The sequence below is a fragment of the Amyelois transitella genome, chromosome 5 (genome assembly GCF_032362555.1).
Source record: "Amyelois transitella isolate CPQ chromosome 5, ilAmyTran1.1, whole genome shotgun sequence".
Lineage (NCBI taxonomy): Eukaryota > Metazoa > Arthropoda > Insecta > Lepidoptera > Pyralidae > Amyelois > Amyelois transitella.
Genome location: NC_083508.1, coordinates 12,660,475 through 12,687,081, shown reverse-complemented (window position 1 = coordinate 12,687,081; position 26,607 = coordinate 12,660,475). Strand labels below are relative to the sequence as shown.

General features: G+C 37.0%; 1 protein-coding gene across 1 annotated transcript in view; it reads left to right on the top strand.

The window, feature by feature from the left end:
• The first annotated feature begins 1,490 nt into the window (after positions 1–1,490).
• LOC106139128 (uncharacterized) overlaps positions 1,491–26,607 on the top strand; it is a 40,918-nt gene continuing 15,801 nt past the window's right edge. The window contains exons 1-7 of the mRNA XM_060954969.1: positions 1,491–1,561; positions 2,105–2,107; positions 3,258–3,342; positions 10,193–10,252; positions 24,634–24,752; positions 25,310–25,534; positions 26,367–26,516. Of these exons, the coding sequence (XP_060810952.1) occupies positions 1,491–1,561; positions 2,105–2,107; positions 3,258–3,342; positions 10,193–10,252; positions 24,634–24,752; positions 25,310–25,534; positions 26,367–26,516 (713 nt within the window). The remainder of the gene's footprint in view (positions 1,562–2,104; positions 2,108–3,257; positions 3,343–10,192; positions 10,253–24,633; positions 24,753–25,309; positions 25,535–26,366; positions 26,517–26,607) is intronic.

The following is a 26,607-nucleotide window of genomic DNA, read 5'->3' as shown; positions in this document are numbered from 1 at the left end:
TTCTGCATTCGTGTTTTTAGTAATAATTAAATATTAAATATTATAATTATAATATAATAATAAAGAGGAAAGATTTGTATTTTTGTATGTTTGTGTGGAATAAACTCAAAAACTACTGGTCCGATTTTGATAAAATTTGGCACAGATATAGAATAGACCTTCAAAAGTGACATAGGCATAAATTTGTTTTGAATTAAATTTATTTCAAAACATAAAACACAAAAATATGTCCACCCGTGCGAAGCCGGGGCGGGCCGCTAGTAATTAAATACTTTGACATGTGTTTGCACATTGAAGTATTTACAAAAAGAAAACGAAATAAATACAGGGAATTAATATGCTATTTGTGTTAACACTGCCAAACATGTTTATTTTCGTTCTTGAACGACAAGAAGCTGTACGTATGCGTGTAACGTTTGATCTCCTGACATGACAAATTGCAGACCCGCGCGATCCCTCAACAAAGCGATATGTTTTAAACATTTTCTGCTTATGGTGTAATGTAATCTATTCTGCAAGCGTATCTAGTTAGAAGCGGTAAGCTTGCTCTGGTTTTCGTTGCCATAATGTTAAGGCTCGCTGCTAGGGTTGGAAGTTTGGAACTCTCATCCAATATGATGTCCTCAGATGTTTTATAAATAATACATAATGGTATGATGTGAAATTAAACAATTTGTGTCCGTAAAATTACTTTATTGTTCTTTTACAAGCGTTTGTCTGCAAATGCGAACACATGAATAATCTGTTGTGTATTTTGTGTGTGAACGAAATATTTACTTCATTTACATATCTGATGCAAATACTAAATTAAAAATGAAAAAAAGTAATAATAGGTGAAACAATTATATCTCTAATTACAATGAATTTGATCCTGCCGAGGACATTTGATCCTTTTGTTTTAGGCTTATCTATAATCTGTGCACTTCTATTTCTAAATGAAGCATTTCGATATAAATCAATCAATTTTTTATAAGAGAACATCTTGTAAACTAGCGGCCCTACACTGAACTTGCAGCAGCTACAGTTTTTATGTACATGTTCAACTCGTTTGAATGCATCATGAGTAGTGCAAATTGTTCAATCACTTCAAATCAATAACAAGTTTCAAACATTTTTTCGCGTAAATACTATGTTAAAGATTTACACGAAAAATTGGTCACGGAAAAGCTGAATGGTCCTCAATAAAAAGAGGGACTTTAAAAAATTGGAATACAAAGTTGCCCAATGGGACTTTTTGGCGGGAACCGAAACATCACGTTTATGTAATATTTTTTTCAAAATGTGTGTGAGATGGACTGTTAATTACTTTTACTAAATTATTCAACAACTCAAAACTCAATTGATAGGCTGATTGAAATTTGATCAAAGTGATATACAAAAATCCTTCAAATTTTAGAACATGGAACTCATGACATTGATAAAATGTTTCTATCTCATTCATTGGCAAAGGATGTCTTTGTCTGCAGGTCACATGAGGTCTCGCAGCCAGGATGTCCGCGGTGATGAGCACGCTGTCCATGATCAGCGGCGGCCGGCGCGCGCACCGCAAGCTGGCCTCAAGGTACATACATACATACATATGTTCACGTCTATATCCCTTGCGGGGTAGACAGAGCCAACAGTCTTGAAAGGACTGAATGGCCACGTTCAGCTATTTGACTTAATGATAGAATTGAGATTCAAATAGTGACAAGTTGCTAGCCCATCGCCTAAAAAAAGGATCGCAAGTTTATAAGCCTATCTTTTAGTCGCCTTTTACGACATCCATGGGAAAGAGATGGAGTGGTCCTGTTCTTTTTGTATTTTGTGCCGGGAACCACACGGCACTAGAAATAGTCGTGCAGAAAAATCAGCCATCGAACATACGGCTGGATTGTCTTGGTAAAATGTTATTTATAGCCCTGACAGACCTCTTAAACTAGCGCGTAAAATCTAAAACATCCCTTACATCATCAATCATCAGCCAACGTCCAGGCCAACCAGTAAAAGTACATTTTTCGTCATGACCTGACCTCGGTCGAAGGCGGAGCTTCTTGTTACGTCTCAAAGGAAAGCATCACTTATCCTGATGCCAAAAATATATCATTGTAGTAGTATCAAATAGCAGGTACCCATCACCGCTAATCTTCCGACACTTAAATATAGAAAACTTATCATGTAACATTTTGCCTACAAAACACATAAGCATCAAAAAATATATACATATATATCATTGCCTGTGTAGCAAAAAGAGGCTCGTTTGTTCGCGCCGCCCACGCATCCGACGCGACCCGCGGAATGTGGCTGTACCGATCTCGTGGGCGGATTTGACTGCTATTGTGTCTGTTTGTGGGTCATTGCCTACTATTTATTTGCCTAGTGTAAAATGACTATAACAGTCGTGATCGTTTGTTTCTGTTGTCCTTTTTTCTGCTTAAGAATATAGGTCTTAAGAAGTTTAAGTATTTTTAAGAAAGTAAATTAAAAACTGTATTTTCTCCAATTACGAGTATTTTGTAATTCGTTTCTTACAAACCCCCATCTAACTCTCAGTTTGTGAAATTTTAAATTTTGTAATATGATTAGGGATTGTTATGCAAGACAGATAACGTATGATTAATGTTAATTTAATGATAAATTGAATGAGTTTCGTCATCTTCACGGTAAATTTATCAATGTCACATCATCATCACATGGTTAGCCATACGGAAAATACTCATCATACAATCCGGTCGCGTAAAAGCTCATAATTGGCGCCGTCAGATTATCGCTTGTTGCTGATAACCGACGATTTTCCGACTGGTTTTTCATTAGCGCGTCATCTCATTAACTACGCCAGTTTCTGGATCTGTCTTTACATATTAATCCAAGTTCATTGGACTTGAAGCTAAGAACTTACGTAATAATATACCAGATTTCTGCAAATAAGACTATTGCGATTAATGCCGTATGATTTTTACAATTCAGTTCACTACGTTTTATTTAAAATTATAATTCTAATCTCTTAAAATTCACAATCGTTAACAAAGCTCTTGTCTTAATCAGAATCTTATTAATTCAAACTTAATCATAATCATAGATTTTCGAGTCAGGATTCAGATCGCGGAAACAAAATCAAACCAGAACTTATGTCCAACCTCGACCATTGATGAAGTTCTACTTGCAATCTGTAAATTATTTTACTTCACACAGCAGTTCCTTTTATATAACTTTGTACATATCTTACTTTGTAACACAGATTGAATTTTATTGACCACCAACTTATCGTTTGTTGGCAGCCGCAAATCGGGCCAGTTCTCCGACGCGGGCGAGGACACCCAGCGCCGACACGACCTCAGCAAGCAGCAGCGCTCCGCCTCGCTGGTGAGTTACCATACCCTCTTTTATTAGGGGGGTTCATATTAACAGTATAATTAACATTCATGTCCATTTCTTAAGGTACTAAAATTGAAGTAAACAATTTTGATACATCTTCTTGTTGAAAAATACATTTTTATATTATTTTATGCCCATGAGAAGACAAAACCGAATGAAATATCAGATTTCATAATGAATTACTTTTGCTAGTAAACAAAGTCTATTTAAAAAAAAAATCTATTTTTTTTATTGAAAGACATTTTTAAATTGTTAAACGTGATTATATGTATGTATGAGTTTGAATAGTAACCAATGATCTTAAGGCGAGTTTAATATAGAACAATAGTAAATTAATAGCTAATACACGGACCGTATGTCAGTGAACCTGTAGGCGTTGAATGCTATCGATAATGCAATTACCGGCAATTTGTCAAACAATGAAACTTACATTAATGGTCATAATGTTCTGGTCTCCCGGTGAGAGACGTGCGCAGGAGTCGTTCGCTGGTGGTGTGTGTGACCGCGTCTTTATGTATGAAGGCATAGACAAAGATAATTGTGTAAAAAAAATAATTAAGCTTTTTATATTAACTTCTCTATCTTAAGCCAGTCAGCCAATTCTCAAATCTTTCTCGAAGGTTCGCTTTTAAAATATTTTGATGAAATAAATGGATAAAAACGCTCATCGTAGAGGCAAATATTTTTGTTCACTTTCTTTATTATTCACCTACTTTGAAAAGCAAACTTTCTAAGACACAAAACAAAAGAACGGTATTAATTTAATAAATCATTCTTTTGACGGCCATTACGGAGCACGCCAAACATCAGGCAATTATAAAGTTTTCGTACGAAGCGGTCATCGCAATTAACATCTTTTAATAATGTTCACACTGGGCGAGTTCATCTCGACGAAGGCATGAGAACTTAACTCAATTCTTAAAAATTAAATTTATATGAAATCAAGCCTCTTTCGCGGAGCGTAAGGAATAGGCAAAGACTATATATTTCCATTTACCACGATGCATGCATAGGCAATCTTGACCTGTTCCTTCATCAGGACGTCCCCGATTTGATCATAGATACGTTCGTCTTGGCTTTCCCCTTCGAACCTTCCCATACATAAATAAAATCACAATTCTTTCCACTTGCCACAATCTCTGCATACATTTTCGCATCATTCACATTCAAAACTCTCTTCATGCAAACTCGGCGGTTTCGGGTATTCCTAACCTTTTGCCAGGACTTTCTTAAGTTGATCAAGGTGCGTTCGTCTAGGCCTTTCCACTCCTACTTCACTTACACTTCCTTCCTTCCTATACAAAATAATCTTCTATCAAAATACCTTTCAACACCGAATTACAAAAGCCTTTTCCTCAACCCTGGTTCACTCATTTTTGGGACAAAAGCTTTACATTTGGCGCGATCTTTTGCTGTTCGCATCCAAGTCTTTTTAAAAAAAATTCTGTCCATATGTAAAGCTTATCTCCACTTTAACTTGACCACTAGAGCGTTGTCTATAAAATCTCTACCAGTGTGAACTAATAAAGATTCAACACATGACCTGGGGCCATCAAATGGTTATTACGAGGAAAGTAGCACGGGTCCCCTGGTGGTTAGGTAAATAATGGTTGCTAAATGGCTTGATTAATTGTTATGCTGAATGCGTTAGAAGGACGGTGCTAAGAGGCAGTTAACACGATAATAATATGTGATAAGTATGTAAACTTTTCTGAAATGTTTTTTTAAATCATTAAGTGTGTACAAAGCTCAATTTTAAAATTGGTCAGTGATGCTGCTGAAATTTTCTTTTAATATTTCAGCATTTTATATACATACTTAAAAATATATAAGTCACTATTTAAATCTCAATTCCATCATTCGAATATTCGACAGTTGAATGTGGACTTTCGGCCTATTTAAGACTGTTGGCTGTGTCTTTCCCGCAAGGGATATAGACGTGACTATATGTATGTATGTAAATAAATTTGTGAAGTGATCTTCAAAGCTAGGACTTATTTTAACAGTTAACCTAGGTGGCTCACGTGCAGGTTGAATCACAACAGCGAAGAGTTTAAATCGCGCAAGCAAAGATTTCACGGATTGAAGCATATATACAACCTCCGACACACACTGACACCTAGCCTGTCGGTAGATCTTCCGTTTGTTGGTAGTTGACACCGAATCATCGCTTCCGCTACACTAACGGTAACTCATACTAACAAAAATATCGGCAACTTGTCATATCTTCTTTATATGAAAAAAAAAAACTATTTCTGGTTTTCGCTTCCTTACTGGATATCATAATTCACTTAAGTTCTTACACAATACAACCTAGCGATTGCCTAGTTTCCTATGTTCGCGTGATTAATGGATCATCATTAATATCATTATTCCATCAGTCGCGGATGGAAATGACATTAGAGGAACGGGAAATATCATCATATCACTGTACTTATTACATGCGTAATTACTTACCACTTTAAATAAAACATGATAAATCGATTTGGATTTGAATACTACATAGTAAGTCATACAAAGAAGTTCCTGTTAATTGATTATCGATATCAAGTCACTATTTCAATCTCAGTTCCATCATTAAGCCATACAGCTAAACGTGGCCTCTTAGTCTTTGCGAGACTCTTGGCTCTGTCTCCCCCGTAAGGGATAAAGACGTGATGTACGTATATCAATTGCCTGACTGATAGCATTAGTTGTTATTATCGTCAATATTATCAGAGCAAACAACAATAAAAATAGTGTCAAGTTGTTACGTCTCACCGCTATAACGCGCCTAGAATTCGAGGCGCGTGCGCATCCCGTTGTCAACAAAACAAAACAGTTACCAACTGCACACGACCGCCACTTGTTTACCGGTGACTGTCAAGATGTCTACATCTCATCATTGAGAGAGCGATGACTCAGCTATGCAATTGTACTGTGTCATTCATCTCAACTCAATACTCTCACTTTTATCGCGTAGTTCATCATTCATTACAACGTTACGATCGCTTTCATTGATTTTCTACTATTTTAAATATATATACATACAAACATATAATCACGTCTAATTTTTAATATACATATGTACATCAAAATACTAAAAGGACACGTTCAGCTGTTTGGCTTAGTGATAGAATTGAGATTCAACATACATACATATAATCACGTCTATATCACTTGCGGGGTAGACAGAGCCAACAGTCTTGAAAAGACTAATAGGCCACGTTCATATGTTTGGCTTAATGATAGAATTGAGATTCAAATAGTGACAGGTTGCTAGCCCATCGCCAAATGAAGAATCCAAAGTTTATAAGCTTATCCTTTCGTCACCTTTAACCATATCTTTTAACGAGGTGGAGTGGTCCTATTCTTTACACGGCACTTTTATTTAAAAATGATTTTACAAATATAATAACAACCGAGATACCGTTAAAAAGTGTTTTCGATAATGGCATCACGTAAAAATTAAGCAGAAGATGTAAAATAGTATGTCATAAATCTACAATGAATACAGAGAAATATGAGTGCTTTACTCACATTTTATATAGAAAAAAAAAATATTGTTAATTATTCACATTGAACACTGTTTTTTTTAATCTGTTAAAGCTAAAAGCAGGTTTTCGTTTTTTTTCTTGCTTATTTGATAGGCACGTGACAACATTATATCTTATACCAGAACTACAGCTTTTGGTCACGAGGAAATTAAAAAATCTCCGCTGCCATTATAAATATAAAATGTAGTAAGCAACGGGACATAATGATTATTTTATTCATGTGAGCTTGCGATGATTAAAATGTCAGCATTTAAGTTTTATAACGGCGTGTTTTCTAAAGTATATCATTATTAGTTTCGTTTGTAAATTTCGGGTTAACAATATTTTTCTTAAGCTCAATTCCTAGCACCATACAATGATTTCACAGATGCCTCTCATGGGTTCTCAATAGGTATAAATAATGCATATAAATAAAAGTATGATGAGTGAATTTCTATAATGAGTGAAGGATTACAATAAAATTACACTAAGATGCTTAATTATTACTTAAATCCTACGCATATTATAAATATAAATGCGAAAGTTTGTGAGTATGTCAGTATGGATGTTTGTTACTCTTTCACGCAAAAACTACTGAACCGATTACGATGAAATTTGGTATGCAGGTAATAACATAGAATTAATTATATGTTATTTTGGGTTGAAGACCTACTACTACTTTACTACTACTACTTTAGCTAGCTAATTCGACGATAAAACTTATTGAATAAAACGATGAAAGTAAACACGTCTTTATGTACCTATTTGAAACTCAATTCTATTATTAAACAGATCGGTCTTTTCAAAACTGTTAGCTCTGTCTATCTGGCAAGGGATATGGACGTGATTATATGTTTGTATGTATATTTCTCTTTTACGTGCAATAAAGAGTTTACAAACAAACTGACTACAAGTTATGTTAAGAAGTACTTATAGTCTCCTTTCAAGTCGGGGGTGGTATTTACCAATTAAGGGCGTAACATCAAGATCCTCATCCGTGGGCGATGTGATGACGGACAGACAGACAGACAAGCCCCCACAAGTTGACGCGGTCTTGGAGCGCCGCCATTATAATACTTGAATAGCCTTCGGACCGTTTGAAGCTGCAATAATCTATACTAATATTATAAAGCTGAAGAGTTTGTTTGTTTGTTTGAACGCGCTAATCTCAGGAACTACTGGTTCGAATTGAAAAATTATTTTTGCGTTGAATAGACCATTTATTGAGGAAGGCTTTAGGCTATATATACATCACGCTGCAACTATAAGGAGCGAAGAAATAATGGAAAATGTGAAAAAACGGGAAATATTATTCACCCTTGAGGGCTTCAATGATGCCCAAAATAACTATTCCACGCGGACGGAGTCGCGGGCGGGCACAGCTTTATATAAACAGTGGATGCGCTTCATAGATCCTTATTCTTAAATATGGAAGCTTAGTATGTCTGTTTGTATTTATTTATATTTTTTTGGGAGCTTGCCATCGGTACAAGCTTAAAAAATTACAGGACGATGAACTAATGAGACACGCAAGCTGTCTACCTGATCGTAAAAGGTAGATGTAAATTTGTAATATTGAAATTTTCCAATTGTAATTTCCTAAATTCGAACGGGAACGAATCCTCAGTCAAGAGTACTATATAAAGGTTGCATTATCGTAAATCACACGTCACTCGCCATGTACAGACAGACAAACACTTTCCATTTCCAATCGCGAAGTTGATCTCTCGAGCAATCAAGATGCAATCAATCAATCAATCATACACCTGCAAGGCAACGGTCATTGATTTTCTAATGTATTTGTTAAGTTACTTCCGTAGGTACATACATACATACATGTCTTAAATTAGGCATTCGAAATATGTTTTGCATTAAAAGGAATTTAATTTCAAAAGAAGGATTAGTTCACAATAATTTAACACCGTTTTACACTTCGTCGAAATAACTAACCAATCTAACTAAACTAAAAAACTAAATAAAGAATCCCAAGTTTGTAAACCTATCCCTTAGTCGCCTTTTACGACATCCATGGGAAAAAGATGGTGTGGCCCTATTCTTTTTTTGGATTGGTGCCGGAAACTACACGGCGTTTCGATTTTATAATTTTTTTTGCTATTTAACTATCCGGTTAAGAGATTAATATTTTTAAATGTAGTCGTATGATCTTTGACAGAGCAGTCATATTACGATGCTTCGAGGTGCACTGCACTGTGTCTCATAACTTTTCATCGATAGAGGTTTGACATGCATTTTTATTATTGGTTTGTTTGTTTGTAAACTCTTTATTGCACATAAAAAAATATATAACAAATTACAAATCAATTATTGGATTTAGAAGAATATGTACAATGGCGGACTTATCCCCAATGGGATTTCTCTTTAAATTGGTCTTTAAATTCGTACATGAGTTTGCATTAACGATAAATTAATTGGCGACTGTTTATCGTGAGATGGCAATCATATCGTGGAAAGGCAGAAAACCGGTAGACGTGGACGAGTCTGATTAAAATCGCAGGAGAAACGGCTGCTTAGTGGGCAATTAGTGTCGAAAACTTCTGCGCGGGACTTTTTGAATTCCCATTTTTTTCGTTCCCGTTGAAATTTGCAGAAAAATTCTAAACCTATGTTATTTTTGAAGGTCTATTCTATCGCTCTGCTTAATTTCGTCAAAATCTGTTCTGTTGTTTTTGAGTTTTTTTGTTACGCGCGCGAAAAACTATCGCTGTTTCGCTTTTTACTAACGGATGAAACGGGACAGCGATATACTATTTATAAATACTACAGGCATTAAACGCACACATAATGTACTTTATGTATAGTTTAGCGCGATAAAAACAAAGTCGCGCGTGTCATACTATGGACAAGCAAGCGTACCAATGTATACTTTATCTTTAGAAAAGTCAAAAACAAATTCCTTTCTAAGAATTCAAATGATAGCTTAATAATTTAATAACCGCCAGCGACACGGTGAGTGGCTTCGCGACCGCGTTAACTCAGGTTCGGTTCCGGATATGCGCACGCACACCATACACTGTATTAAAGTTACAATTATTATATTTTACAGATACATAAAATCATAGTTTTGAGCGAGTTGATTTTAAAAAAAGAGAAAAATCTTTTAATTAAGACGGATTTCGGATCTAGGTCTTTTGATTGAACTCTTTTCGAATATTTCATTTATAAGCGTAACCACCATCGACATTTATATATATGATATATTTATAACCACCTTTTACCTACGGGCAAAAGGTGGTTATAAATATAGCTTTTATTCGTTCATAACACAACGAATGAAATGAATTAATAATTTGCATTGTTTTCAGCAAACTTTGGAGACAGGAGGAACAGGCGGCGTCGTCAACCTCGAGACTTTGGAAGCTAAGGTTAGTATATTTATATTAGGTATAGGTACTAGCCTATACCCGCAAGCGACTAATTTAACGCCACCTACAAAAAAGCGTCTGCATTAGCAGCACCTACAAAAAGCAACATAACTAAACGCTACCTACAAAAAGCGACGAATTTAGCCCCACCTTCAAAAGAATACAAGTTTTTATGCAGTATAAAAGACTGTAGTTTTTACCGGGATATAAGGTTCCTTATGTCTTTATTAAGGTTCTTTATTATATAAATGTGATAATCCGTGAAGAGATAACAAACACGCAAAAAACAGAGATCGTGGCAAGTGGAAAGATGTAGTCTCTGCCTACCCCTCCGGGAAAGAGGCGTGACTTTATGTATGTATCTATTTAAGTGGTATGTAGTAATATGTCCTATAAAAATAAAACAAAGACGTATATGTACTACTCAAAACACAGATTTTTACAGTAAAAAGGCGGCCTTGTCGCTAGTGCAATCTCAACAGTAATAGATGCATAATTTCAACAAACTGTAAATTCATGAGCTGCCACTACAAGAGTTAGCGGTCGTAGGTCGCTCATAAATTGCACAAGCTTTGCCCCGCGGCTTTCGTCGGAAGTTGAGTAATTACAAGCCGTGGGTCGGAGGTCGGCCATTGTTGGGCCCGAGGCTGTGCGTCCGCGAACATAACTAATTGTTGTCTAATCCATTCGCTAAGTATTACCTTACCGCTGAGATCTTTGTTTCAACTTAAATAAGTGACTAGAATAGCATACTGTGCCGTGTGGTTCCCGGCACCATTACAAAAAAGAATAGGACCACTCCATCTCTTTCCCACGAATGTCGTAAAAGGCGATTAAAGGATAGGCTTATAAACTTGGGATTCCTCTTTTAGGCGATGGGCTAGCAACCTGTCACTATTTGAATCTCAATTCTATCACTAAGCCAAACAGCTGAGCGTGGCCTATCAGTCTTTTCAAGACTGGTAGCTCTGTCTACCCCGCTAGGGATATAGACGTGATCATATGTATGTATGTATATCATCAGTGTGCGCCTTTAGAATGTGATCCCGGATTAGGTAAGTCAGGGTTTTACACGAACTGACAACGATACCTCATAATATTTTAACTTTTTTTTTAATCCGCAAGCTTTTCAGAACACCGTAACCCGTATTTGATCGATCATGATTACATATCCAATTGCCTGAATGTGCATAGGTTTCCTCACGATGTTTTCCTTCACCTTAAGAGTCGGTTAGTATTCAAACTAATGTAAATAATTTTCGAAAATAATCATTATTCGTTATATTACAGTAGGTACTAGTACCTCGGTCAAATTAACTGTAATCTAACCTGTATCATTTAAATTTATTTATCGTGACATATTAATTACATTTCCATGCTCGAAAGACATTGAAATGTAATACGAATATGAACTTTGTTTTTCAGTCTTATCTCGGCCACTTTATTTTAATTAAGACCAAACGTTATCCACTTTCAATTTTATAAACGACACAACTCAAAGATATTTTCATTTGCTGCATGCTGTTTTGAATGAGCCAAGTAACACATCGTTACCTTACAGTAAAATATTTTTCACGAGAAAATGGAACATTGGTGTAATTTTGTCCATACATTTATATACATTATCCACATCCACATCCACACTAATAATAAAGAGGAAAGATTTGTATTTTTGTATGTTTGTGTGGAATAAACTCAAAAACTACTGGTTCGATTTTGATAAAATTTGGCACAGATATAGAATAGACCTTCAAAAGTGACATAGGCATAAATTTGTTTTGAAATAAATTAGTTTTCAGGTAGATTATTCAACATTCATAAAGTAATCCGGGAAAAAAAGCGCTACCGAAAATCTTTCCGTGCGTGCGCTAGATCTACTGTTGATTATACAGACATACAATGTATTACAAAAATAAAGGGTTTTTGCAGATCTATAAAAAAGTCTGCGACACAATATATCTAACTTCTATAATTTAGTAACTACAAGGTATTTTGTGCGTAAAAAAATAATGTAAATTCAAAGGTGCGTTTTGAGAATTATTATTAGACAAGCATATTAATCCTTATGATTGAAAATTGTTTTATCATCAAGATAATTTTACAGAGATAAACTTTGTCCTTTACAGCTCAGTGATTGGATAAATAGATTCTGAAATATCGTGAAATTAAAAACACGCACTCCAAATTATTTTAAGTGCCTACGTCACGCGAACGCGCTTGCCGCATAGGTACTTACGCGGTGTCTCGATCGCCTGAGAGAAATGTTTACTCTTTGTTTATTTCAAAATATAAAACACAAAAATATGTCCACCCGTGCAAAGCCGGGGCGGGCCGCTAATATTATATAAATTTGCAATTGTATACAGTAAACCTCCTTTTTTTCTTTAAGACCGAATCGTGAGACTTTTACTACTTGCATTTCTATTTGGCGGATTGCTATGTAAATGACGGTCATATATTAAAAGCTAGGCAGCCTGCAATTATTCAATTCACAGCTGCAAAGAGAATACATTGTATGTTATTAAAAGAACTCGTCCAAATTCACTGACCTATAATGTTATGTACCTACCTACACTTCATATTGATATGTAAAAGTGACTGCCTACTGATTTTCGCCATTTTGGCGACGTTATGCTGAAATTGGTGTGAGTGTTAATGGAACAAATCGTGGAAAGTTTTTTCGCCTTCATTTTTAGTAATCAATAACCAATTGTCGGGGTTAAGAACTATCTGTTTTATATAAAAAAGAAATCCTGTGACTATATCCACACTCTACACTTTATGTGTGCAAAATTTTATTTGTGAAGATTATTCAATTGTGAAGAGGGAATAAACAAACATAAAATAATATGTACTTTAATTTAATATTTTTTATATTAATGGTATTTGGATTCGGTCCAGCGTACTAGTGTTATAAAGGTCAGTGTTCACATTACACTAATATTACACAGCTGGCAATTTGCCAGCGCTGACAGATTTACAGTCACGGAGTCGGGAGCAGTTTCGGAGACACAACCCTTAGGCACAACATATATGGTGAAGAAGAAAAATGCCTTGTTGGCATAACCCGTTGTTTTAATAAATTTTTCATCTTACCATTTTGCCATATGTGTTCTCATATTACACAGACATTAATACTCGTAAGAAATGAACGATTTGGTGTCTTATGTGTTTGTTGTGAATGTTTTTTGCGAATTATATTTCGTTTGAGGCGTCAGTAGTGGTTAACCAAGATAATAAAACTATATTAGTATGGGAAAAACAACAAAGGGGCAACTTCGCAATTATATATATATATAATATACTAAATATTTTTTTACAATGAACTTCGTTGCAACCACACAATTATATCTCATAATAATCGAACATCACACCAAAAGGAACCGCTACAGATAGTTACCGACGAGTACATATCGTGTGAGTAGAAAGGGCGCAAATAAGTCATTACGGTAAACTGCACAATCGCTGGGAACGCGCGATTAGAGCGTGATGCGCGCACGCACGGCGAAACGCGACTTTTGTAACGATTAGGAGACGCCTTATCTAGATCTTGGCGAGCATTTTCACCAGATAGGTAGGCGTGAGGAAACAAAAGTTTCCGGCTGTTAAGAATATTATATCTTTTCGTGGATGTCGTATGAATTGACAAAAGCATTAAAAGCAGATATAACAAGTTGGTATCAGACTGGAAATGGATCAGAATTTTTTTTCATAGTAATTATGTTTCACTAACTACTTATGTGTGTCAGAATGGCGGGTGTACCTCACGGATTTTAATATCTGTTTTGGATTAAAAACGTACTTGATATGTACCTCAGTGTACCTCTCCTAAAAATCTGTATACCTCCTTCTATGTAAAGATTTTAAATAAAATAGGTACACCCGCCATCCTGACGTCAGGACCGCGGGTGTACTTCTAGTTAGCATATGTAGGTAAGTAAACTGTATATGTAGATTTGGTACCTCTTGTGTACCTGCAGAAACAAATATTAAATAAATAAAAAATATTAAGGGTGCTGAGAAAATGAAAAAAAAAAAAGGTTTTTTTCTTTGACGTCGTTTTTATTTTACAAAAATAACTACAGTATACATACATACATACATATAATCACGTCTATATCCCTTGCAGGGTAGACAGAGCCAACAGTCTTGTAAAGACTAATAGGCCACGTTCAGCTGTTTGGCTTTAAGATGGAATTGAGATTCAAATAGTGACAGGTTGCTAGCCCATCGCCTAAAAGAAGAATGCCAAGTTTATAAGCCCCCCTACCCCTTAGTCGCCTTTTACGACATCCATTGGATAGAGATGGAGCCATTCTGACACACATGACCACATGTGTGTCAGAATGGCGGGTGTACCTCACGGACAGACATACAGACAGTGAAGGCTTAGTAATAGGGTCCCGTTTTACCGTTACCGTTTTTTGGGTACGTAACCCTAAAAAAGACGTCATAGAAAAAAAAATTTTTTTTCATTTTCTCAGCACCCTTAATATTTTTTATTTATTTAATATTTGTTTCTGCAGGTACACAAGAGGTACCAAATCTACATATACAGATTACTTACCTACATATGCTAACTAGAAGTACACCCGCGGTCCTGACGTCAGGATGGCGGGTGTACCTATTTTATTTAAAATCTTTACATAGAAGGAGGTACACAGATTTTTAGGAGAGGTACACTGAGGTACACATCAAGTACGTTTTTAATCCAAAACAGATATTAAAATCCGTGAGGTACACCCGCCATTCTGACACACATTACTACTTTCGCTTGTTTGGATAATTAATTAGAAAGATATTACACTTGTTGTCAATGCATTTTCTTTTGTAGCCTTCTACGACATCTAACAAGAATAGAAATGTTCAAATCAAATTCTTGTTCTATGTCGTAGAAGCTTCATTTGAAAAATATACATAAAATATAAAAGATATATAAATCTTAAAGCTCAGCGACAACTTCCTGGCGTCGCGATGTGGAACGAGGCGTGCGCAGGAAAGCTCTCGACTTCCGAAGCTGCTAATTAAGCTCTAAGTATGGTAAGTAAGGCGCTGTACCGGCTATATGTCTTAATTAATTTGAATGACGGCGATCCGGTTGACGACGCCGTTGGGAACACTAGTTGTCGCACGTTGCTCCGGCCGCTGAATCACAGCGCATAAAGAATTATGAAAATCTACTTTATACCTATAAATTCTACTTTATACCACGTATAAAACCTCCCAGAAAAGCCGACAGATGGCAGTGACAGCCGGGATAATCGCAGTTATTTTAACGGTACGCACAACCAATCACACACACACCGCTAGTGCATTACAAACTGACATATCCATTAACATTTTTCATCGTATTTTTATAGCAATGGCGGATAATTAAGTTAGTTAAGTGTCATCTCGGTTTATTTAGAAACAGGTATTTTCCATCATTCCTGTGCCATGGGAAAGTCTGCATGCAGTGTTTATTTTCCATTTTGTTTTAGAGTATTACTTTGATTGCAATAAACATATCCATTAAATATATAACTGCTTTGAACTTATTTGAGCTGAGACAAATAAACGATTTAAAAAATGACGCCTATCATATTTAAGTCTGAAGCTTTCAGGAAAGACGGAGTTCATAAGTTGTTTGTAGAAATTTATGTATGTTTGATACTATTTCTTGCATCTCGTATCCATTTCTATTCCATCATCAAGTTATACAGCTGGACGTGGCCTTTCAGTCTTTTCGAGTCCTTAGCTCTGTTAACTCTCAAGGTATATAGACTTGATTATATATGTATTTCATTTAACTCAATCTGTGTAACTTGTCCCGTATATATTTATATTTATTTCTTGTATATTATCATATCATTCATTTCATAATCGTCATATTCATTAAGTTTTTGAAAAACCAGTGAACGAATTTGGCTGTAACTCACAACACAATACAATTTACAAGTGAGCAAGGGAAAGCGTAAACGCAAAAAAGTCACTTTCAAGCCACTGGCCTTAAAATATAACACCCCTTTTTTGAGCAGTCATGTTAAAATTGGCATGCCAACATAACTCTAAATGGCATAAGTATAGGTTTATAAACAGCATAGCGTGTGCTGGGGCATTTCTCCGAATGGTAAGATAATGAACTGGAGTTTGCGGCGCGGGCGCATCATTATGGTCAATTCTATGTTTGCGCCAACGAGGCGGATACCAATGGAGCTTGCATTTTTAAATCTTAAGTATACAAGGCAGTGACGCATTGACACTGTGATTGTAACCGGCTCGGGGGCCTTTATTGCTGCGCCTTGCATACAATCTTGCTACGAACATTATCACTGGGCCTTTTTTGCTGTGTTTAATACAATAAACAAAATGTCACCTCCAGCAAATGCCTGCGCGGGCTGTCGGAGCACCATATTGACATCAGGAAAATATATGAAATGTTACGCTTGTGGTTCGATGTTCGATCTTGAGTGTGCAAACGTCCCCCTCAAAAGATATAACCTAATGTCTCATGATAGTAAGCAGTCCTGGCTATGCCCCGAATGTCGCAGTGCGGAACCTAAAAAAGATAATAAAAATACCCCTGTTCGTGGAGCGGTGCAGGTACAACTGGAAGCCGAAAATGTTACGGTGCGTCGCTGTGCGGGAAGGGTTATGCGTCGTAAATCTTCTGATGATTTACCTAACCTGGACTCCAGGTCTTGGGATGACATTCGCGTAATCATTCAAGAGGAGATGTGCAAGGCATTAAAATCTACGCTCAATGAAACCATAAGAGATGTTGTTTCCAGTGAACTCAGAAGTCTAAATGACAAAGTTAGCTCGATTGAAAATTCTCTCTCCTTCTTCAACACCCAGTATGAGCAACTTAAGGCTAGTTTTGATGATAAGGTTGAAACTATTGACCAGCTACAGAAGAGCAATGAGTACCTTCAGTCAACTGTCAGGGATCTTACGAGTAGATTAGGTGAAATGGAACAACAGATGAGGTCAAACAATGTCGAAATTAATGGTATTCCCGAGTATTCAAAGGAGAATCTCTCTACTGTGTTGGTACAGTTAGCTAAATCTGTCGACTATCCATTGGATTCGTGCGAAGTGCTTACCACCACGCGTGTCGCAAAACTAAACAAAGATAATAATGCTCGTCCCCGTGCTGTTGTTGCCAAATTTCGTAGTCGTACAACTAGGGACGGGCTACTTGCGGCCATCTCCAAATTCAATAAAGCCAATCCCAAAGATAAGCTTTCCTCTCATCATTTGGGCTGTGGAGGAGGCAAAGTTTCCGTGTATGTGTCCGAGCATTTGAGCCCAGCCAACAAACAATTGCATGCTTGCACTAGGATAAAAGCCAAACAACTTAATTACAAATTTGTATGGGTTCGGGATGGACGTATATATATTCGGAAGAATGAAACATCTCAGGCTATTCACATTCGTAGCCACGAGAGCTTGAAGCAAATTGTCTAGCAAGTGAAAAGGAATGATTAGTGGCTAATACATCAGGATTCAATGCATATTACCAGAACCTAAGAGGAATGCGGACTAAAACTGACAAAATAAGGTTGGAAATCCTCAATAACAGCTATGATATGATAATATTCACTGAAACTTGGCTAATACCTGAGATTCAAGACAGCGAGTTCATTGATCAACGTTACAACGTATATAGAAGAGATAGATATCCCGTTGACGGAGGAGGGGGTGTTCTCATAGCAATAAACAAGAGTTTCTGTTCGTCACGAGCTCGGTTTTGGGAGACAGCCTATGAGGACATATGGGTGGTAATAAACTTTAAGAAAGACAATGGTGAGACTAAAAGACTGGGAGTATGCGGTTTTTATCTTCCCTATCCTAAACAACATATTTTGGAGGGTTTTTGTGATAATGCGGCTTCTGTCATGCAAACTTTGGACGACGTCCTTGTTGTTGGTGATTTTAATCTTAAATTTATTTCTTGGACGCAAGTGGAAAATTCTAATGTTGCTATGCCTGACAAATATAGTAATTCACTGGGCTATACTCTTGTTGATTTCCTAAACTTAAATAACTTGATTCAGTTAAATTACATAAGGAATGCACTTGACAGAACTTTAGACCTTGTTATTACTAGTTTTAATAATTCGAGACTTGAGAGGTCAATAGATAACTTAAGCAAAATAGACTCACATCATCCGCCGTTACTCATAACTCTTGATTTTGAGGTCTCCATATTGCCTAGACTGACGCAGCCTCGATTGAATTTTTTCCGCGCTGATTATTCCAAAATAAAAGATGAGTTAAAGAAGATCGATTGGCCTCAAAAGTTCTCCACGGAAGCAAGTGTTGATGGAATGACTGAAACCTTTTACAGAGAACTAAATAATATACTCGATAAACACGTCCCCAAATCCCGGCCAAAGCAATCTAAGTACCCTCCTTGGTTTAATGTCCAGCTTATTAAACTCCTCGCCGAAAAAAACAAAATAAGGCTTCGTTTTCGCAAATATAAAAATCCACGCGACGAAATTGAGTATAAAATCCTACGCGAACGTTGCGATCGTTTTGCTAAAACCTGCTATTCCAAATATATGCACGATATGGAGGATACGATAAGCAGTAATCCCAAAAGGTTTTGGAAGTTTATGAGTGACAGGCGTAAAAATACAAACTCCTTACCATCTAATATGAAGTCTGACAATAATACTCACTCAACGGGTAAGGACATAGCAGATTCATTTGCGTCACATTTCTCATCAACTTTTACTGACAATGGCCTCGTAAGTACCCAATGCTTTAACGCACGTCCGGATGGTGATATTTCTTCTGTTACATTACTGGAATCAATCTACTGCTCAGAAAGAATGATTAGTACGGCAATAAAAAAGCTAGACCCGTCTAAAGGAGCTGGTCCAGATGGTTTACCTCCTATATTTGTTAATAGATGTGCAGTTGAACTTACCTATCCACTGTATCTCATATTTAATCGATCAATGGCAACAGGTACTTTTCCTTCTAAGTGGAAAGAAGCGCGAATCATCCCAGTGCATAAAAAAGGCGACAAAGATATTATTAAAAACTATAGGCCTATTTCCATACTAAGTGTATTTTCGAAACTTTTTGAATCATTAGTCTGCAAAACTTTTACCCATCATATCGCACCCCTTTTGGACAAAGCACAACATGGCTTCTGTCGTGGCAAATCTGTAACTACAAACTTGGTGGCATATTTTACGGATCTTGTCGAGAAGGTTGACAACAGAAAGCAAGTAGATGCTGTTTATACAGATTTTAGTAGCGCATTCGACAAAGTAAGTCACAGCCTTTTGATGGGAAAATTGTTGAATTTCGGTGTGTGTGGTCCATTACACCGCTGGTTTGACACATATTTGCAATCAAGGCCGCTCACAGTAGTAACCAATGGATTCTCGTCAAAACCGTATGTGGCAACCTCCGGTGTACCCCAGGGATCGCACCTGGGTCCGATTCTGTTCCTTATATTCATCAACGATATTGGTAGATGTATCAAGTACAGCAAATATTCTTTATTCGCTGATGATATGAAAGTGTATAAAACAATATCTTCACCCAGCGATATAAAAATGCTCCAAGATGACTTGGATCGTGTGAGTAACTGGTGCGACAGAAATTTGATGACAATCAACCCAAGTAAATGTTACTACATAAAATTTACTCGTAAGAGAAATGTAGTAAAGTCAACTTATAATATTAATGGAACTGAACTTGAAGAAGTTGAGCGGATTCGTGACCTGGGTGTGACTCTGGATAAAAAATTAAGTTTCGTCCCTCATTACGACGCCATTGTAGCGAAATCTTTCCAAATGCTTGGTTTCGTTAGACGTAATACTGCAAACTTCAGGAACACTACGACCCTAATAACGCTGTATAATGCATTGGTAAGAAGTCACCTTGAATTTGCAAGCGTTGTATGGAGTCCCAGTTACGAGTGCCACTCAGATAGTATCGAGCGTGTCCAACGGGCATTTACACGTCATTTGGCATATAGAACTGCCGGTTTTAGTCACCGAAATGAATACAGTGAACGATTAAAGAAGTTTGGAATGTTGTCTCTCGGTGACCGTCGCAAGCTGATGGACGTAGCGTTTCTCCACAAGCTCGTCCATGGCGCCGTTGATTGTCACAACGCTATAGAAAATATCAGACTGACGGTGCCTCGACCTAAAGCGCGTAGGAGACTCACTAACACGTTTGCGATCCCTCAATCTAAAACAAACCTCGGCAGGTACGCACCATTCCCAAGAATGCTCTCCACATACAACAAAATGAATGCAAAATTTAACCTGGACATCTATCATGACTCCCTTCCTAAGCTAAAGTATTTAATTCAGTCATCCCATGAATATTGATATTTTACTCACTTGTTGTAATTAATGCCTAATACTGAATATTAATTATTTGCCATTGTATATATTTTATTAATGTTTAATTGAAAATGAAGTATAAAATTATGTTTCTTTAAATTTAAATCCTTGCATAGATATTGTTTTTAATTTGTTAATAATATAATTGCATGATATTTGTACCTACAAATTAGGACTTTAAGCTTAATTTTGGAAATGCTGTGTCACCTATAATTGGGTTGCATGCTAGCACACTAAATGTAATGTTTATTGTAAACGTTTGTCATGTAACCTGTTGGTGTACCTAAATAAATAAATAAAATAAAAATAAAATAAAAAAGGCGAATGTAGCAGATGCGATGGGCCAGCAATTTAACCAATCTTTGCCATTAAGTTTTCAGTAGCTCAGGAGTAAGATATTATTGTATTGTAGTTAATGTATTTCCTTTTCTCTTGAACCAAAATTTAAATGTTGATATCTTATATATGCCAAAATATAAAAAAGACTAAATCTAGATACTAAAGTAACAATCTCTAGAACACTTCTTTAGCAACCCTTTAAAAGATCTCCCCTTCGAGCTCTAAGTAGTTCCGTTTTCAAAAAGTAGTCCAATTTAACAAAAAAAAAACGATAAATCAATTGGCGATGATATACAGAAATTCTATATTCTCCATTTGAATACGAACTCCTTGTTTGTGGCATTTCTCCGTGTAGCAGCGCACACTAATTGCAGGCTCGCCGTCGGCCGCGCGAGGAAAGCCGCGGTGCAAGCTGTGTAGTGGCCGCGAACAATCCTACAACAATACCACGGAAATGGTCAGATCTTATACCTAGTGGTTATGTTCGACTATTATGTTCGGACTTGTACGGCCGGCGGCTTTGACTGGATTGCTTTTTAATTTTAAGAGAATGTTTTTTTTTCTAAAATCAAATTAAGAACCTTTTTATAGATAGTAAAAAAAATATCTACTTAAATACTGTTTTGGTATGGTTGTCAAATTTACCCATGATTACATACTTACGTTCTATTTTATAAATTTTGACTGTTCACTTTTCTAGTCATTATCCTCAAATTTAAAATATTTAATCTTTATGTGATACCTTTTAACGGCAAGAGAAACATTACCATTCGCAACATAAACATTATCATTATTTTATGTAAATTCAAGACTTTCTCGTTAACTAGTACGACCCGCCCCTGCCTCGCACGAATAGTAGTTATAACTTATCTATAGCCGGATGATTCTGTTGATGGTGGTTCGTGATCTATAAAACTCATAGATAATTTCCTATTCCTATTAAAGTCTTACTTATACTTTGATTAATAAGTACTAAAATGATCTAGCTTAAGTAAAAATAAAATATGAATAGATAAGCTAGAAATAAACATATTAGCTAAATAAAAGTAAGCTTTTATAACAATACAAATTAGGAAAACCTCTTATATCTCTCATCTCTGCGAGTTCCTGGTTGCACCCTCCATGGAAGTGTTTCGGAACCCGGGATCCGCCTTCCGACCTAAAACCCTATAACGGTAAAAGGTAATAGGGTACCCGTTTTTAAGACGCCAGGGAACCTTCATATCCATTCTATAGGAAAAATAATTTAAACTGTAAAAAATAATCATTTTACACATTCAAAATTAATATCCACCATTTCGCTTAATACGAAAGCTGCATTCAATTTCACACGGACGGAACATAATGTTGGTAAAGTATAATTTATTGTAATCACTCTCCTCGTAAACGATCCTGATCAAACGACCGTGCTGGTAAGTTATGGAGTTAATCCGGCGCAAGAAGCCCGCGAACTGTAAAACGATTGCATTAAATCTCCAAGGATGGCGGTCATCATTACACGCCAACGGACGCCTAGTAGGAAAATAAATAAAGCGCAGAAATGGCACTGTTTAGCACCTTCTCTTCTGAGAAAATCTCCAGAATTGCCGAGCTTAATGTATTTTATTTCGTAACACAATAGCAGAGATACGTTTACTCAGAACAGCGGCCACGTATGTAAGAGAAATGCGTCAATGACAACATTAACAAGAATAAAATGACATAAGGTCTTATTTTTTTAACCTTTTGGTGTTAATTCACGATGAGGCATGTAGATAACAAAGTTAATTTTACATGAAGAAGGAAGACTGACTACCTATCTACATTCTAAACATTTTATGGCTAAAATGCTGATAATAGACACTGGACGGTAAACATCTTCAAGTACTAAACTTCTGATAGAAAAAGTAAATAAAAATCGCTAACGAGGCTGTCAATGAGCCTGAGGCAGTAATACACGGCGTCCTGGCAGACTATCATTGTAAATTGTTGATGTGCGTTCTAAGCGGCAAGATTTATGTTCAATAGTAGGGTTACTTAAATACGAGTATATTAGATGATAGTCGTATGAAGTACTGAGCGTCTGTGGTCGAATTGGTAAGGTGCCCGGATAAAATGCGTGCTGCGTAGTAAGTCACAGGTTCGAATACCACCCCGGTCATATCAATAACTATTTTCAAAGTTATTACATTAGTTTGAATACTAACTGATGCTTTTACGGTGAGGAAACCTGCACATTCAGGCAACTAGATGTGTAACCATGATCGGTCTACGGGTTTGGGTCCCCCTGCAAAGGTTACGGCAGTAAACGGGAGTCGCTTCGTGTAAACACCCGACCAGGATAAATGGTAAAAGGTATAACCCCGGGCTCCTCTCCAGAGTGGTGAGGATGCAACCGAGACTAAAGCCAGGAGGAAAAATACTTATATGAAGTACTCTGTCTACCCCTCCGTACTATGCATGTATAATAGGGACCTATTTGTCATCTTAAAACTGAGGATGCCGAACAGCAATAAAAAATAACAGCTTTCCTATTTATACATCTTAGGTCAAAGACTTGAAATGTTTCAACGCGTAATTTTACAAATACATACATAAACTCACGCCTCTTTCCCGGAGGGGTAGGCAGAGACTACCTCTTTCCACTTGCCACGATCCCTGCATACTTCCTTTGCTTCATCCACATTCATAACTCTCTTCATGCAAGCTCGGCGGTTTCGGGCACTTTTGACCTGACCCTTCACCAGGACGTCCTTAATTTGATCAAGATATGTTCGTCTAGGTCTTCCCACCCCGACCTTTCCCTCCACACTCTATTTATTTTACAAATATTTTGATTAAATCCATAATTCTCATTCTCAAGATTACACAGACAATCATTACAGTAACTCTAGTACCAATGAGTCCCACGATCATGACTCACACTTATTACTTCGCCAATTATGAATTAGCTATAGCACTAGGCGCAAGAGATTGCATTTACATAAATCTTCATGGGCGTTATTTTTACTCCAATGTTTACAATACACATTATGGTGATATACGTATTTTTTTCTTACACAGACAGAGATCAGGTTTTCAAAGGCAGGGACGAACGTAATGACTATTTGGCGTTCTTTAATTAATTTCTTCAAGTATAGCGACAAAAGTAACTTACTAATAATAACATAGAATTATAAAAATTTTAATGTCTATTTACAAAAAGAATCTTCTAAAATATTTTGCGGTGTTTAATTTAATTAAATTCACTTACAAGTCTTCGTCTTGAATAGGCGGTCAAAGCATTACCTAGATACACGAGTAAATGAAAGGTTTTAGAAATAAGGAAAGACCCAAACGAGAGCAGAAAAGGACTGATTATTGTGATGGAAATTATCATACTTACTTTATGTGGAAAAATGGGAAACGAATAATATGTGGCGACATCTCTACGCCACAAGTAACAAAAACAAAATCACGCGACGCTATCAATCAAAAACAGCGAAAGGTCTAAACCGCGCAAGCAAATATTTCACAGATTGGAGCATATATACAACCTCCGACACAACATCGTCTGTCGCGCGGTTCCCCAGGCATCAAACCTAGGCTGGCGGAAGATCTCCCCTTTGGTGGCGGTCGAGCCGTAATACCGCTCCGGCTACAAAGACAAGCATTTCACCTGGACAAGATGCATAAGAAACTTACGTATAATTTATTGTTCAGATGGCGAGCATCGAGGTATCGTTGGCAGGGTCCCGGCGTCGGGGAGCCACACGGGACCTGGGGCGAGAACTGGATGCTCTACGCACAGCGCTCAGTGATAAAGATAACCTCATCCAAAGGTAAATCTGCAAAACCTGCCATTTCTAGTCTCATTTAAATTAATAAAATCTGACAATCACTTTGATTGAAAATTGGTAATATGCTGAACATACATACATACATATGCCACGTCTATATCCCTTGCGGGGTAGACAGAGCCAACAGTCTTGAAACGACTGAATGGCCACGTTCAGCTATTTGGCTTAAAGATTGAGATTCAAATAGTGACAGGTTGCTAACTCCTCGCCTAAAAAAGAATCCCAAGTCTGTAAGCCTATCCCTTCGTCGCCTTTTACGAAAGGGGGAAAGAGATGGAATGGTCCTATTCTTTATTGTATTGGTGCCGGGAACCACACGCTGAACCTGCACACTTGCACATATTATGTTACATGAGCTTATAACTATGATCCTGGAGAGGTCAGACGAGCAACAGTAATCTAATTATGTAATTTACCCATTATTGCGTCTTTCCTCAAGAGTTACGCAAACGGCACGAATGCCAGGACAATGACGTTGGAGACGTATTTTTCATTCTGTTTCAAACTTATTTATGCTCACAGAAAACATTTATTTGCAGCTTGAAGAAACAGCTGAGTGCTTCATTGAGCGCGGCGCGGCTGGCCTCCCAAGCGGCTAGTCCAGCAGCGACCCGCGCTGGGTCTCGTCAGGAATCCACAGCCTTATCAGCTGACGACAGGAGGGCCCTGGAGGAACGAGCCGTGGCCGTCAAGGCCGACCTGGACGCGAGGCGGGAGAACATACAGGAGCTAAGGAAAAGACTGGAGAAGACGCATGTTACTGAGTGAGTTCTGTTAGAACTTCATTAATCTTCTGTCGGACGAACTGCAAATGTTACTAGATGACATGAACTAGTGGTGAAAAAAAGAGTACAAGCTGTGACAACTGCTTGGCTGAGAACTGCAGTAATTGTATCATGGTTTAATTTTTAACAGTAACTTTATTGCTACAATTAATAAAGTACCAATGAACTACACTACTACTAGCCGTTTTTTTTCCGGCACCAATAAAAAATAATAATAGGACCACTTCGTCTCATCCCATGAATATCGTAAAAGGCGACTAAGGAATAGGCTTTTAAACTTGGATTCTTCTTTAAGGCGATGGGCTTGCAAGCTGTCACTTTATTTTCAATAGATACAACTAAAACATTGGTCGAATAATGTCATCAATAAACAATAAACTACCCGAAATATACGAATAAAACACATTATTTAGACGAGTCCAAAACGCCCCGTACAAAACGCTACTCAAGTGTGACGTCACACCTGAGTTTCTTGTTCGCGTCATGAAATTATTTATAGCAGCTACCTTAATTCTTGCGTTTGTGGATATGATATCTTAATTACAGTACCGAATTTTTGTTTTTTTTACTCTTATTATAATTTTGAATATTTTTAATGGACTTTCCAAATGTAAAAATTTAAACAAAAAAATTCACGTAGCGTATTTAATTACGTCTATTCTATCATGTTATTAACTAATTAATATTGTTTTAAGACCTTGTCATCATCCCAATTGCTCATATATTTCATCAGTATTCTACTTAGAAAATTTGAATCTATAAACTATACCACAAGGAGAATTTCTTTAAAAAGGTGTATGTTTTGTTGTAGCAACATCGACACCCGCATCCAGCAGGCTGAGCTACAATACAAGCTGGGCCGCGAGGAGCTGGAGCTGCTGACCCTGGGCGAGCAGGCGCGTGCGCTGGCGCACCTCATCGAGCAGTGCGATGCTAACCAACACCGCGCCACGCTCTACAGGTACTAACAGCCTAATTGTTTAAGATTATAATCATTTAAGCAGTATTCTTCCTTAGTTTAATTTGAAGTCACACCAATCAAGAAAAGTAAG